The 15,200-nt window shown below is 39.0% G+C and overlaps 1 protein-coding gene across 2 annotated transcripts in view; it reads right to left on the bottom strand.

The window, feature by feature from the left end:
- Window positions 1–15,200, bottom strand: part of Samd12 (sterile alpha motif domain containing 12) — a 385,200-nt gene that overhangs the window by 222,491 nt on the left and 147,509 nt on the right. For both annotated transcript variants that reach the window (XM_042673117.1, XM_042673116.1), the window contains exon 3: window positions 1,721–1,850. In XM_042673117.1, the coding sequence (XP_042529051.1) occupies window positions 1,721–1,850 (130 nt within the window). The remainder of the gene's footprint in view (window positions 1–1,720; window positions 1,851–15,200) is intronic.

The following is a 15,200-nucleotide window of genomic DNA, read 5'->3' as shown; positions in this document are numbered from 1 at the left end:
ATCTTGACCCTTGTAGTCTAGGTTAAACACCCTCAATGCCTTCAGGATTTGAGGAATTTCATCTGAAGGACCATTAACTGTAGTAGAGAGTAGAAATACAATAAAGGATGATTTTTACCTTGAGAGAATTTCACTGTCTTGTTAACTCAGCTGGAGCTACACCTGGGTGTGTTCTTTGCCTATTTTTACATCAACGTGGACAGCAGAACCTAAAATAATCTAGTTAAGAATTTCTTTTTTAAACATCTAGTGCTAAAACCCACTTTCCAAGTACAGTTTTTTTGTATATGGGATATGTAAAACAGACTTAAATTGAACTAGTTTGTGTGGCACGCCCACCTCAACCGAAAATACATCCTGGTCCCTTTGGTGGCCATGGGCTCCAATGAACATACTCTGAAAATCTGCAACTAAGTTCTGCTCTAGGGAGGTGAAGGATCAAGCCCTGACTGCAAGCGGCAGAGGAACTGCCAAACAGACACGTTTATGCTTAATGCATTCCTTTCAAAGTAAGAGGAGTGACTTACTCACTTTCCCAAACAACAGTTTTCTCTCAGCCCAAAGAAAAGATCTGGAAGGGATTCAGGACTCTCAACATTGCTTCCTCTTTAGAGTCCAGAAAGTACTCTTTCTCAGTCCTATCTTCCATTGCGGCCTTTGCCAAGCAGGTGAGAGGGGCTCACACAGGAAGGCTCTCAGACATACGCTTACTACAGCACTCTTAATGCATGAGGTGTGGGCACATTTGCTTTACCACCCATCCTATCCCCTGGCTAAGAGATTTGATCTGAAGTAGCTTTGCTGCCCTATATTCTATACTATTTTCTGCTTCTTGATCTCCACATAAATTACACAAATATCCTTGATCTAAATGGAATCTTCTATTTCCTTGTGCCCTTCCCGAGGCTTGAAGTCAGGGCCTCATGCTCTCCTTTGGCTTTTTCTGTTCAGAGCTGGGACTCTACCACTTGAACCACACCTCTACTTCTGGCTTTTTGCTAAGTTAAAGGGAGACAAGAATCTCACAGACTTCTCAGCTCTGTGTAGGCTTTGAATTGTGATCCTCAGATTTTAACTTCCTGAGTATCTAGGAATACAGACGAGAGCCACCAGTGCCCAGCTTCTAAATGGAGTCTTAATTTGTGCCTTCAAGGTATTCATCCTGGAGCCCTGAGCTATTATGTTTTACTTCAAAACCTTGAACCATCTCTGAGTATGGACGTAAGAGGGTTTTCTTCAGGGAAGTAGATGGAAGGACAGGAATGGCAGAGAAATTATCTACTACAGTTTTCAACATCACTGGATACACCTGCATCACTTACCAATTAAAAAGTCATTATGCTTTAGCTCAATAAGAAAAAAAAAGATTTTCCTGTGTAGAATATCGTCCTATATAAATCCTGTTACCAAGTTGGTTTTTAAGAGTTTAATTATTTTGGCCTAGTATTTGCCTGCTCTTGTTTCCTCTAGGACTCCCCCACTCCCCCAGCCCCCAGATATCAGTTAATGTTGCATACTCAAAATCCAGTTTCCTCTATGAACCATTTAATGGTTGTTAAGTATCACAGTTTGTGTGGATCTGGAGAGTATCATCGCCCTTCAAGTAAACCCATGCCAGAAAATTACAGCAGGAAGATGCTATTTTACTGTGAGGGTGTGGGAAAGGTCACTATGCTGGGGCGGGAGTGGGGGACAGTATCTTAGATACTGCATACTTTACCCGTTATGTCATGTTGTTTGAATGACTCGCTGTAGATCTGATACTGATTTGGACAATGTTTCTTCAACCATTTGCAGACATCCTGCTGGGTCCACAGAGCCACTGGCTTTGACAGCTTCACCGTAGCTGACTATAAATAAAGAAAAAAGAAGGTCTGTTAATGCCAGCCTTGGGCCTGGAGAAGCAGTACCACCTAATGTCCTAGAGTGTAGAAAGGCTATAGTGTGGATTCCTTGAAGATAAATCTCTGGCTCTTGTCCTCTTCCTCCTCACCTCTGCAAAGCTCTTCAGTGTTGCTAAAAACACAAAGAAAAGGTGCAGGAGGGGAAAGTCATAGAAATTAGATCAATTTTTGAGTTATCACTACTGGGAAAAAATCCTTAGGAAGCACTGTTTTCTACTAAAGAGCAAAACAACAAGATTAAGGAATTACAAAGTGAGTTATTAGGTTTTAAGGGTAAAATAGCAGTCCCCATGTGCCTATTTTTGTATTCCAAGAAGGTGCCCATCTCTTGTCTTCGACACCCCTAGGACCTAGAACACCATTTGTCCCAGCAGGTGCAAATAATTATTTCAGAACTGAATGTTATAAGATGTAGTTACCAGCATACTAAGAAGTCAAGTCTCCCAGGGCGCCCTGGAGGTAAGATGGCCCTGCAAAGCCCAGGAACATTAGTTATGCCACAACGGAAAGTAAGAAGTCAATTCCACATACCTGTGAGGAATGGTAATAAGATCATGCAAGTGGTAAGGACTTTTACCACTCACTGGATCTCTTACGGGAGTGTTCAAAAGTGGGGGACCCCCAAGCGAAATAAAAAGCTCCTCTTTGGAGAAATAGTAGATGGTAGATACATTTATTCATAAGCATAGGCCTGTGCCAGATGTTGGTCTCCCTCAAGATCTCAGGAACTGGATTCCAGAGAGATGAAAGCTTCAATGTCAGTAAGTTTTATCCTTCTGGGTTAGTGGAGGCAAAAAGTGGAGCCAAAATGTTCGTAGTTCTTTAAAGATCTTGAGTAATACAAAGACTGGGCCTTAAATATCAAAGTCCTTTACCGGCCATCAGATTCTTCCCTTCTTCCCTTGTGTTCCCTTCTGTTCCTTTCCTTTCCCTTCTCTCCCTGACCCCCTTTTTTGGAGACAGGTCCTTATTATGAAGTATAAGATGACCCAGAACACAACTATGTGGCCCAGGCTGGCCTTGAACACACGATACTCCTGCCTCAATCTCCCAAGTCCCAGTATTACAGGCAGAAGCCATCACTCCAGGCTCGAGGCATCACTTTTTTTTTTTTATTGAGGCAAAGTGAAAGCCAGAACTTGACGAATTATGATTTAGTGTCTTCCAAATGCTAAGATTTGTCTTTTTTTTTTTTGGCAAAATAAAGCTTGTTTTAGGTTCATACAATTCAGTAGGAAGAAATATAATTGGCACCAATTACTGTTTTGTTCATTATATTTAAGATTATCTTCATTTATAGAAAATAAATAGTGGAATAAAATGTATTTTTCTATAGTAGGATATAGTTTGTTTTTAAAACAAATTTTAATAAAAAGAGTCCAATTTTAAGAAAAAATAAGATAACAGTGATACAGATGGTGAGAAAATAATAGAAAACCAGTGGGGGGAGAAGAATATACAGTAAATCAAAGTTTCAAAGCAGAGTGCTCAGGTATTATTGCTTAAATATTTTCAATTAATTATTTTTAATTCTATTAATTCAATTAATTTCATTCACAAAATAATTACAAACAATAATCATCAATTTTTAGTTTGCCTTAATACTTTTTTCATTCTTATCAAGTATGACAGATTGTCTTTTCCAAAGATTCCTGTATATATGTATGTATGTATATATATATATATATATATATACACATATATATATATATACATATGTAAGTATGCGAACATACTGTGTACATAAATTATTCACCCCCACACCCCCCCACACATATACTTTTCATTCAATGTGATTGGTATTACTTCCACTAATATTTGGAGCTGATGTATTCCTTGAATTTTGGCAGGGAATGTGAACATCCTGACCAATGGAGCACAGTGAAATTGAAGCTATGTGACTTCTCAGGCAAGTTTACAAAAATATCACAACTTTTTCTTGGCTCCATTTACTCTTAAACTCAACTGCCATACTGTGAGGAAGCCCAGGCCACATGAGGAAACCATATGGAGGGATTCTGGCCCAGCTACCAGCTAAGGTCTTATGAAAAGCACTAGCAACCATTAGATAAAAGAGGACAGAGTTTCAGATAATTCCAGTTATCAGGTAATTTCTACCTAATAATTCTACCTTCAGATTTTATCTAAGGTCTCAGATGCCATGAAGCAGAGACATGGCTGTTTGTATGTGCTCACTGATTCCTGACCCATGTTAGTAAACATTATAACTGTTTTATTCCACAAGGACTTGTAGTAATTTGTTATACAGCTCTAGTAACTATGGTATATGCTGGGTGAGGAGTAGCAATTGTCACTCTATGATCTCAGAGTGCCTTGTACTCAGTAGATACTGGGTGCATGTCAAAGAATACAGGAATGAGTCAATGAAACAGCACAATTTTTATTGTATCGGTGTTTACAGATCTGCCTCACTGCAGCATCAGTGAACTTCAGGTCACCTTCTGGCTAACGTTCTCTACAGTAGGTAGTGCCCACGTGGCTCTGAACCAACCAAATATGTGCTTTGTAGCTGTTAGGTGAGCCTGGGAAAAATGTCCCCTTTGCCCTTTACTCTCCCTCTGAGGCCCTGTCTAAGTCCCCGTTGAACACCTGTCACCCAAGTAACTGGCACACCTGGGGCCAGTGGGAGGTCCCCTAAGCTCTGAGGTCACTTCCTCTTCCTCTGAGGTCACATCCCCATCTGCCCAAGTCATGCCTGCTTTGGGTGGGGGAGGTTCTCAGGCTCTGAGGTCACTTCCACATCTGCCACAACCACACCTCCTCCCTGCCCTCTCCCTATGTAACTGTTCTCCCCTAAATTCCCCCGCTCCGCTTGCCTGTATCTCGTGTGGGTTGGGGTTTGGTTCTGCTGATAAACTCTCTTCAGGCTTGACCGCATGGAGATCTCCTTTCTCCAAACCTGAACAATGGCTCCTAACAAAATGTGGCTGCCTCCAATTGCACCTTGGTCTTTGGTGCTGCCAGCGATTTTCCTTCTAACTTCTTTATGAAGTTAAGAAAACATACTGATTGCTTTCCTAGTTTTGAGGAGCGGAAAATCTTGGACACAGAGGGTGGAAACGCATGCATTTTCGTGGCTGATGTTTAGTCTTGTTTTTCTTTATGTCACCATCCCTTCTGTTCCTTTGCATAATTAGGAAGGTAGAATTTAAAAATCTTTTAGGTAGAAATGCATTTACCTCCATGTTTTACAAGTCAGCATGAATGAACTGGGATCTTTGCTGCTCTGAAAACTTGCCTTCAGATTAGTTGAATGAGTTTTGAGCTGACACATCATTGCCCTGAAACTCCTGCAAGTTTCTTGCAAGTAAAGCTAATCACATTTTTTGAAGACTCCTATAAACCAGTCACGGAAAGTTGTAAATTATGAAGGCAAAGGCAGGAGGATGAAGTTGCTTATACATCAATATATTAAACTTCCTTCCTCCTGAAAGGTCATTCTTTACCTTGCTAATTTCCTCAGGGACAGAGGACTCTGCACCAAGACTAGCACATTCAACTGGGCTTCGGGTGGTAACTTATCTACATGTGCCAAATCTCCGTACCAGACCATGCATGCTTCTGCTATACATTTTCCTTTTGCTATAAACTTAGTGAATCTGAGGCTAACACTCAAGGAGCTGCCTTACTTTCCCTTCAGAGCATGTACTAAACAAGTAGTAATTTTGGATTACTTGCTTGGACAGTGATAAACTCAAAAGCTCAGGCCTGTATGCACTTAGAGAAATAGGCATATACGTAAACTGGAATAAATGAAATGGAGGATAAGAATTTGCACCATTAACAATCACTGTTTCATCTCTCTGTCTCTCACTTTCTGTCTGTCTTGTTGGCCTCTCTTTTTGTGCCAGTCCTGGGGCTTGAACTCAGGGCCTGACCACTGTCCCTGAGCTTTTATTTTTGCTCAGAGTTAGTGTTCTACCACTCGAGCCACAGTTCCACTTCCAGCTTTTTTGGTAGTTACTTGGAGATAAGAGCTGGCTTTAAAACATGATGCGTAGATCTCAGGCTCCTGAGTATCTAGGTTTACAAGGTAAGCCATTGGAGCCAAGATACTTAATGGCTTCTTAAGCAAGATGCCACACAAATCTTGCTCTTATGGATTAGTTGATTCTTGGCCTTGTCATTTGTTTGTTGCACAGTTACTTGTGAAGAGCCATAATGACTGACTCCTATCTGTTCTACTTTCTAGTTTCCTAGAGCCAATCTTCATTTATCCTATCTGCTCCTCTTTTCTTGTAGTACCTAGATAAACCTTCGTCATCCTTCCCATCCTCCTTCCCATCATCATTTCCCAAAGTTTGGAACTGAATACCATATCATGATAGCTTCAAGAGCTAACCTTCCCTTCCATGTCCAACTTAGAACAATAAAGAGAAGTGTATTTGAAGCACATCAGTGGGTTGAAGGTAGGAACTAGAGGTGTGGAGGTGTCACTTCCTTCTACTGGTCACTTTTCCTGGGCCTTTCAATTCATACTTTACACTAGGTGATCTTTTTTTTCTTTTTTAATATACTTTCAGATCTTTTTTTTTAAAATTTTCCCTGCACCCACTCCATAGTAGGGGTCTAAAACAAAATAATAATAGCTCACACAGCCAAGAGAAAGTATTTCACATTTCCTAGGAACAGTAAACTAATAAGAAAAAAAAACCCATCTTGCCCAAAGGCAAACATTAAAAAAACATTTACCCAGTTTTCTTTCCCCCTGTTCACGCCTACCACATCATTCCTGAGTTTACAACCCTGGAGACAATTTTGGTTTGTTTTGCTGCTCTCAAAGAGGCTGGAGGCAGTTTATTATCTTAACCCCTACGTTTTGTGACACCAAGCAAATTCTAGACATTTCCTAGCTGAATCAGGCCTGGGCTTTCTTGTAGAGAAAAATGAAATTGCATTTTAGATGCCTTTATTTTCTATTTTTCAGAGAGATATTATGCAAAACAGGAAATGGTAAATTTTTTCTTTGCCAGTGATTCTTAATATACCCACATATGATAATTTTAACTTGTTTTATAGTCATTTCAAATTTGTGTCTAACCAAAAAAATAATTCTAAAGCATTACACTTTAAGTTCTCAAAGGTAACTTGAAGCTTTCATGCTAAGTAATGAAATAATTAAATGGTTTCAAGAAGTCTGGCATTAAAGAAACATATCATACGGTGCCTTTAAAGTTAATTTTTATTTATTTTTTTAAAGCTAATTTTTATTTTTTAATTTACCAATTAACTTGCCTATTTGCCTTTTAATTTGCTGGGCCTTGATTTGTAAGAGAACATGGCAATTTTAAGGTCCTTACTGCTGCACCATCTGTGAACTAGATGACTTTAGGTGGGCCTAGTTGGTTGATTTTGAAAAAGTAGCGAATGCTTAGATTGTTTATATCCATTGACAGAACAGTGAGTTTTATGGCCAAATGTCGGAAAGTGGCATGCAAATTTTCAGTATCTCATTATAAGCCAATCAGTGCAAGCTGTGAAAACTGCTCTCCTTGACTATTACAGTGCATCCTTTCCTTCATTTTTAGTTTTTATTTTACATTTTTATTATCATTAAGAAGTTCCCTATCACCTTTCTTAGTACCACTGTGTTATCTTACTCAAGATTGCGAAAGACAAAGATGAGGGGAGAAGGAAGAGGAAAAACCACACATTCACTTACAACAAACTACCAGTGTTGACTTTAGCAGCTGCTTTGAATGTTCATTCATTGGCAAAAGGGTCTCAGTATCAGAAAGAAATGGGCTAGTCCACAAAATACTTGACACAATTATGATTTAAATACTAATAACACTTATTCTGAAACTTAACTGCTTCTTGGAAAGAGGTGAATAGAAAATTATGAAAAGGCATCTCACCGCCTGTTGTATTTTATTTCCAGGATCACTTGTTTTTGTTTTTTTTTTTTAGTTTGTTTTTTGTTTGGTGCTGGTCATGGGGCTTGGGCAGTGTCCTCAAGCTTTTTGCTCTGGGTAGTGTTCTACCACTTTGAGCCAAAAGTATACTTCTAGTTTTTGGGTGGAAAATTGGAGATATAAGTCTTATAGACTTTCTTGCCCAGGCTGTGGTGATGAACTGTGATGCATAGATCTCAGCTTCCTGAGTAGCTAGGATTACAGATATGAGCCAATGGCCCCTAGGTCCAGATTCACTTTAAATATTCATCCTTGGATTTGGACCAAAATATCTGATTGCCTCTCGAAGAGAAGGCATCTCACTGAAAGTTTGAAAGTTAAAAAACCAATGTGCTCCCTCTCACGGAAATACAAGATAAACAAATGTGTGATTCACATCTTTCATCTCTAACAGCTGTGTAGTATCACCTGAATCATTTCGTGTTTCCAGAACTGTGATTCTCTTCTCTCGCCTTGCAGTGCTCACAGTTTCTAGGTGGCAGCAATAGGAAGAAAGTCCCTTGATGACTTCTTCAACTAAGCATCATTAGTTTATTCCAACCATTCTATACAAGTCTGCTATATACCATTTACTTTCCATTCTTCTGCACTGGCCTGATATTTCATATTTCCTCCAAAAGACAGTGTCCTAAATGCGTTTATTACAAAAATGGAAATCTGAAGTGAAATGAAAAAAATCTAAAGCTGCTTTTACCAAGTCACACCACTGGCTCTTGAGATTTTTTTCCCAGTGAGCTTGGACTTCCGTATTTTATTTTTCAGACTTCAGTTCACCATTTGAAACCCTTATTAGGCATTTATTTACATGGCATGATCCATATGAAACAAAAAAAAAAATCTTGTTGAGGTTCTCAGTAACTTTGAAGAATCTAACAGTATCCTCAGACTGTAAGTTTGAGGTGCACTGTTCAAAGCTATCACCATGATAGTATCATTATAGAAAAAAAGAGAAATTTGGTCTGAGATCAAGTTTTCCTTTAATTTGCTCATATGAGATTTTAGCGATAATCTTGATCATTCCTATAGTCTGAGAACTACAAAATTTGAGTAATGAATTGGCTCCAGTTAATATCTAATCCAATAATACCATCTACTTTAATATATCTAAAATAGTGGATAGTGGATAGATCTGAACTATGTTGAACACACACACACATATAAAGGTAAGTGTGTGTGTGTGTGTGTGTGTGTGTGTGTGTGTGTGTGTAATTGACTTCACTTGGATAAAGACTAAATATCAGTCCCCTATTTGAAAATAACTAGTTCTCTCTTTTCCTTCCTGTCTCTTTTTCATTATACCAAATTAGGAAAACAATAATCTAGCTTTGAGAGTTTCCTTTGAAAATATACAGCTCTTAGCAATCAAGTCCTTCCAAACAGGCCACTCATTGCTAATAAACACTAATGGCTTAAAACATCCTTTCGCACTGAAATTAAAGTCAGATTTCCATTATCTTAAAAAAATCCAAAATAAATGTCTTTACCACCTATTACTTTATTTCCATTTCACACACACATCAGTGCTCTCCACCGTGTCTCATGGCTTATTTTTCTTACCATGATATAGGCTGATGAATGCCAAATTATACCTCTACCACAGTCTTCTCCCCAAATTATAGAATCCTATATACACTGACAACTTCACAGTTCCATTTACATATCCAGAAAATAACACCTCATACTCAACATGTCCAAGACAGTCTTCCTGTTTTTCCCGCCAACAGTGTTCCATCTGTTATATTCAACATCTCATCTGACAAAAACTCTCCTTTGATAGAAACAACTTCTTATTGATGAAGCTCAAATCTTGAATTCTCTATAGAATTCGCTCTTTCTTTTATGTTCCACATGCAATCTATTGGAGAAAACTCAAGGATCTACTTTCTGACATATCAAACTTCAATTCTATTACTGCCAGCACTACACAATCCTTATTGGAAATGCTGTTATGACACACCTAGATTCTTTGCAATTGCCCACACCACACACCTAACGGGGCATTTCTTCCTTCCCTTATCTTCACTGAAAATCTTTAAATTGGTATAATTAAAGATACTGGCTACCCAGTATCTTAGATGGCATTTTTCTTATGCTTTCTCTACTACATCCTGCGTCATCACAACTGTCTCCTTGTTGTTGGTAAAATATCCAACTATGTGCACTTCTTATTTTGTCTAGAGTGCTCTTCTGCTGACATAGCTAATCCCTTACTTCCCTTGCCCTCGCTCACGAATGCCTATTTTGACTTTCTATTTCAAAATGCAGTGATCCACCCCCACATGCTTCCAAGACGCATGCCTCAGTGTACTGTTTCTTCCTTCATAGAGTGTCACCCAGCATACTATGTAAGTCACCTATTTTATCTACCATTTATTTTCTATTTCTTCTCACTTACCTGCACCCCACACAAGGGTTGAGGTCTTTCTTATTTCAAAAAGAAACCTAAACTTTGGAATAGTTTCTGGCATGAGGCAGGCACTCAGTAATTATCTGTTGAATGAATGGGAGAGCTGTCTTGTCTGTCATTGTGTATCAAAGCTCCTATGTCCTTTGAGTGTCAGAAAACTGGTTCAAGTCCCAGCTTCACTCCTGACATTCTCAAGTTGGGACTAAAACAGTCTTTCCTTCAATTAGATTTCCTTTATATGGAGCCAGAAATGCCGAAGCAGTCTAGCACACTATAATTCTTAGCAGGATAGCTCACATCTCGAAGCCTCAATCTTTTTTTTTTCCTTTTTCCTTTTGGACTGACACCAAGTGATAGGATAAAACAAGCTTGGCATTTGGACTCAAGCAGATCGGGAATGAAGGCCAGCTCTGGCATTCACAACATAGTGGGCCTTAGGCTTATCACTGAGTCTTTCTAAACATGCTTCTCATATCCTGAAGATAATTCTGAATTTATGTTTTGTGGAAGGATCAGAAATGGTTTCTCTGAAGCACTTAAATAGTGCCTGCCACATATTATGTATACAGAAAGTATATTGTAATTTATTGTATGGTATTAACGTGCCCCTGATTTGCGGAAACAGCGTAGAGGCTGCAGGTAGTCTTTGGAGTCCAAGGGACTTGAATTTTATATATGGTGAGGTATACTCAGCTCAGTATTAAATAAATATAGCTAATATCAGAGGAAGAAAGTAAAAACTCACCACTAGGCTAAATAGCAACAAGAGAATGAGAATATACAGTAAAGAAAAAAAAAGATAGCCAAAGATACCACCTTATAGAAACAAAGGGATATTTCTTCTTTTTAAAAAGATTTATTTATTGTTAATTGTAAAGGTGATGTACAGAGGGATTATGGTTACATAAGTCAGATAAAGAGTACACTTCTGTTTGAACAATGCCTTTTATTCAAGCAACTTCTATTACGGGGACTACATAAAAATCACCATGAGATGTCATCTATCCAATGCTCCCTGAGACTCAGTCAGCCCATTTCTATTTCCAGGGATGGGTCATGACAAAGTGCCCTAATCCCATGCCAAAAATACAGTTTCATTTCCTGGGCATCTCATCAAGCTATTTATAATGTCGCACTCTCCAGATGTGTAGATGCTCTTGCTTAAAAGCTAGGAAGGGGAGGCTTGCAGGCATTCTTAGTAAGATCTGCCTGGATGAATGCTGCTGGGTATCAGGGTTTCTGACAACAAAACCTCACAGAGGGAATAAACAGATGTATGTGTACAGGCCATCAACAAGAAACAAGATGTCTCTGGCATTCTGGATCATTCTGGTTATCAAGGCCTGCTCTTTCTATCAGCTTAGATTTTTTAGCCTGTCAAGAGAAATATGGAGGGAGAGGATCACAATGTACTTTGTGTCTGCTCTGTCTTAAATGCAGGGAAAAAAATCTATCACTCATCCACACCTTTCAGGAAATAAGTGCATGTAAGACACAAAGGCACAAATGTACTAAGCATGTGCCATATAAACAAACCCCTGTGTGAATGTTGAATGAATAAAAGCATAATGAAAGTAAAAATGAAAACAAACATAGACCATAAGAACGGTTAATCTTCTCCATCATCTCCATCATCATCATCATCATCATCATCTCATACCTCTAGAACAAATTCCTCTGGGATAATCACAAAAGAACAAAGCAAACAAAAACATCCTTAGTGCTCAAAGGTCTTGGTGCAGTACGACTATAGGTCCTCACTCATACACTGGCACCTATTTCTCCACCTCCTGAATGGGAGGCATAAGGAGGAGGCAAGAGGTTTGCTTTGACAAAAGAACAAGACTGCAGTGATGCTGGGTCAGGTTTGAGCTGAATTCCCAAGAGAATGCGTGTGCTTCTCGTGTCCTTGCTGGTCTAAAATCCTTGTGAGGACATGGGTGGCCAAGCCTGATCAGACCAGGCTTGGGAACATGAAGGAAGGCCATTCTGAGTCCATTCAAAATACACCCTCAGATACACTGCCGCGACATAGGATTCAGGACAAATTGTTCGAACTACTTTAATCTTCATAACAACCTATAACGCGCTTGCTACATCTAGTTTATAGAGGAGCAGGCTCAGAGATGCAAAACAGCTCGTTCAAGGTCATAGTACTAGTGAATTGCGAGCTACATTCAATCCAGGTCTGCTGCAAAGCCACAGTTGTTGCCTACTTCCTCCTGTCAGTCTAGTGTGATGGACATGGTGCTGAAATGAGGCTCACAAATGCGAACTAATCTCACAGAGGTTCTCAGTGATAGAATGCTTCTTTAATTACTCCATTAAGACGAATCTGATCAAAGACAGGCCTGCCTGTGTCCTAATCTGGGTATGCCAGAAGCAGAGCTGGGCTCACATCCAACATGCAGCCTCTACTGCAGGTCCTTCCCACTCTGCTTAGAGAGGAAGGAGGCACCACAACACTACATAATAGGGCTGTGCTGATCTCCTTCCCTCTCTCCCTATCTACTCTTCCCATGTAACAAAGATGTGATGGTCAAATGAAATACTAATAAAAGACATCTGAGTGTTTAATTTGGAGAATTTATAGAAAACAGAAGGCTGGTTGACTTTAGCTGGATGACTTCAACATCCTTATTAACCCTCCAGACAAAGAAGAAGCTACAAAAAATGTTGTTAAGGATGGTGTTATCAAACACAGACTCTAGAATTTGAAGAGCCTAAAAATTCTAGAATATGGGGTTGATCAGAGCCAGGTTTCCATTTTTTGGTCATAGGCTTTAATAGTGAACTGTAGCTCAACATTAACCCCACGCCTTCTCAATGTTAAAATAGTTTGTCTCCTATTCAATTTAGTCCAATAATGCATTAATTCAATGGGGGCTGTTATGGACTGAATGTCTGTGTTTCCTCAAAATCAGTAATGTTGATCCCATAGGCCTCAGCTTGTATTTAGCAATAGGGGCTTTTAGGGAAGTAATTAAAGTTAAATGAGGTCATAAGTATAGGCCTCCACCGGTAGAGTGTCTTATGAGACACCAGAGCTTGCTTGCTCAGGCTCTCTCCATCTCCCTCTGTCCCCTTCCTCTTCCTCCCCTTCCTCTTTCTCCTCTTCTTGCTTCTCCTTTTCTTTGCCTCCCTTCTCATACCATAGTGACAGAGTAGCCATCCAAAAATTAAGAACAGTCCATTTATCAGAACCCGACCATACTGTCACTCCGATACCATCCTTTAGCATTGTGATCTAATTCATTTCTGTTGGTCACCACCCAGTCGGTGGAATTCAGTTATGGGAGCTCAATCTAACTAACACAAGGGAAAACTAGTTCAGAGACCAGTCTATTCAGACAAGTAGTCTGAAGATCTAAGATCAATAGAGCTTTAAAAATCATATTTGTATGATAATATGTTGGTATGATTATATAATCAGGAGGAAGATAAACTAGAAGTGAGGTGAATAACAAGATACCATATTTTTCTTTAAAAAAATTTTTTAATTGTAAAAATAGTATAAGAGGGGTCACAGTTACATGAGTAAGGTAATGAGTATATTTCCTATCCAGCATTGTTACATCCTCCCTTGCTTTTCCCCTACCATCCCTTCCTTCCCCACCTCCCGGACTCCCCCCTTCCCCAAGGTGTGAAGTTCGTTTTCTACATAGTGTCTTGTACATCTCATTGTTACAACAGGTCATCCTGTATCCTTGTTTCAGCATTTTGTTATTTCCCTTCCCCTCCCCAAATTAGAAAAATGTATATATTGTTTTTAATGCATCTAAAATTTACTATGTGATTTTTTTGTTTCTCTTGTATGTTCTTCCATCCCTGTTTTCACTGTATTTGATGTCGGTATCATATTTTTCTTACATATTCACGTTTGTTTTCTAAATACAGGCTTTGATACAATTAAAGTTTTTACTGAGGATTTACTTCATTACTATAATTATGTTTATTTTTAAAAACTGTCCATATCTATATTCACATCTCTACAACCACACTCTTCTAAGCAAATAATTATGTAGGAATAATTTAAGTATTTTTTTGCTTCTATATCATCCTGTTTATTTTCTATTCTTAGGCTATCCAAGAAAGCATAGGGAGGTCTTTTAAAATAGTAAGTTATATAAAAGTTCCTATAGTGAAAAATCATGGCTCTTGTTCCATTTCACTGGCAGCTATCTTTTCTTCAATTTAGAAGCCATATGTATTCTTAACTCCACTACCTCCACTTTGCAACTTCAGATACATTTTTCAATTGCTCTTATGGTTTGGATATGAAGTGTCTACCAAAAAGGTTCATTGATCAAAGTCTCTCACCCCAGTACAAGCAATATTGGAAGGTAGGCTTGTTTGGGAATGTGGCCTGGGGAAGTTAAGCCCTCCAGGATGGATGCTATTAGATAAAACCTCTACTTTTATCAATGGATGGATCCATTGATGAATTCCAGTGGTGAAGAGATGAGTGGGAGTGGTAGACTGTGGATGTTAAGGCGAGGTTGGGGGAAGGTCTTTGGGGCATGCCTGTATGAAAGGTGTATCTTACCCTGGTCCTCTGATGTTCTTGCTCTCTGTTTTCTGGTCTCCATGAAAGGGGCAGACTTCCTCTGCTATAGCATTCACGATGCTTCTATTGCTAAAGACTGACAAGAAATGTAGCAGCTGGAGAGAAACATCTGAAGTACCGAGACAACACAAATCTTTGCTCTTTTAAAATTATGTCTCTCATGTATGGGCCACTGCAACTGAAAGCTGAGTAACACAAGGGCCAAACTCTTCATGGTTATTCCTTTATGGGCACCATTAATTTATAAGACTTAGAGAATGACCTATTGATACACCAATAATTGAAAATTAGGGCATAAATGCTAAGTTTCTCTTGCCTTTTTTTTTTTTTTTTTTTTTTTGTCGGTCTTGGAGCTTGAACTCTGGGTCTGGGCACTGTCCCTCTGC

This window comes from Dipodomys spectabilis, unplaced genomic scaffold (assembly GCF_019054845.1).
Source record: "Dipodomys spectabilis isolate Male_0828 unplaced genomic scaffold, ASM1905484v1 ptg000783l, whole genome shotgun sequence".
NCBI classification, from domain to species: Eukaryota; Metazoa; Chordata; class Mammalia; order Rodentia; family Heteromyidae; genus Dipodomys; species Dipodomys spectabilis.
This window is presented reverse-complemented; position numbering and strand designations above follow the sequence as displayed.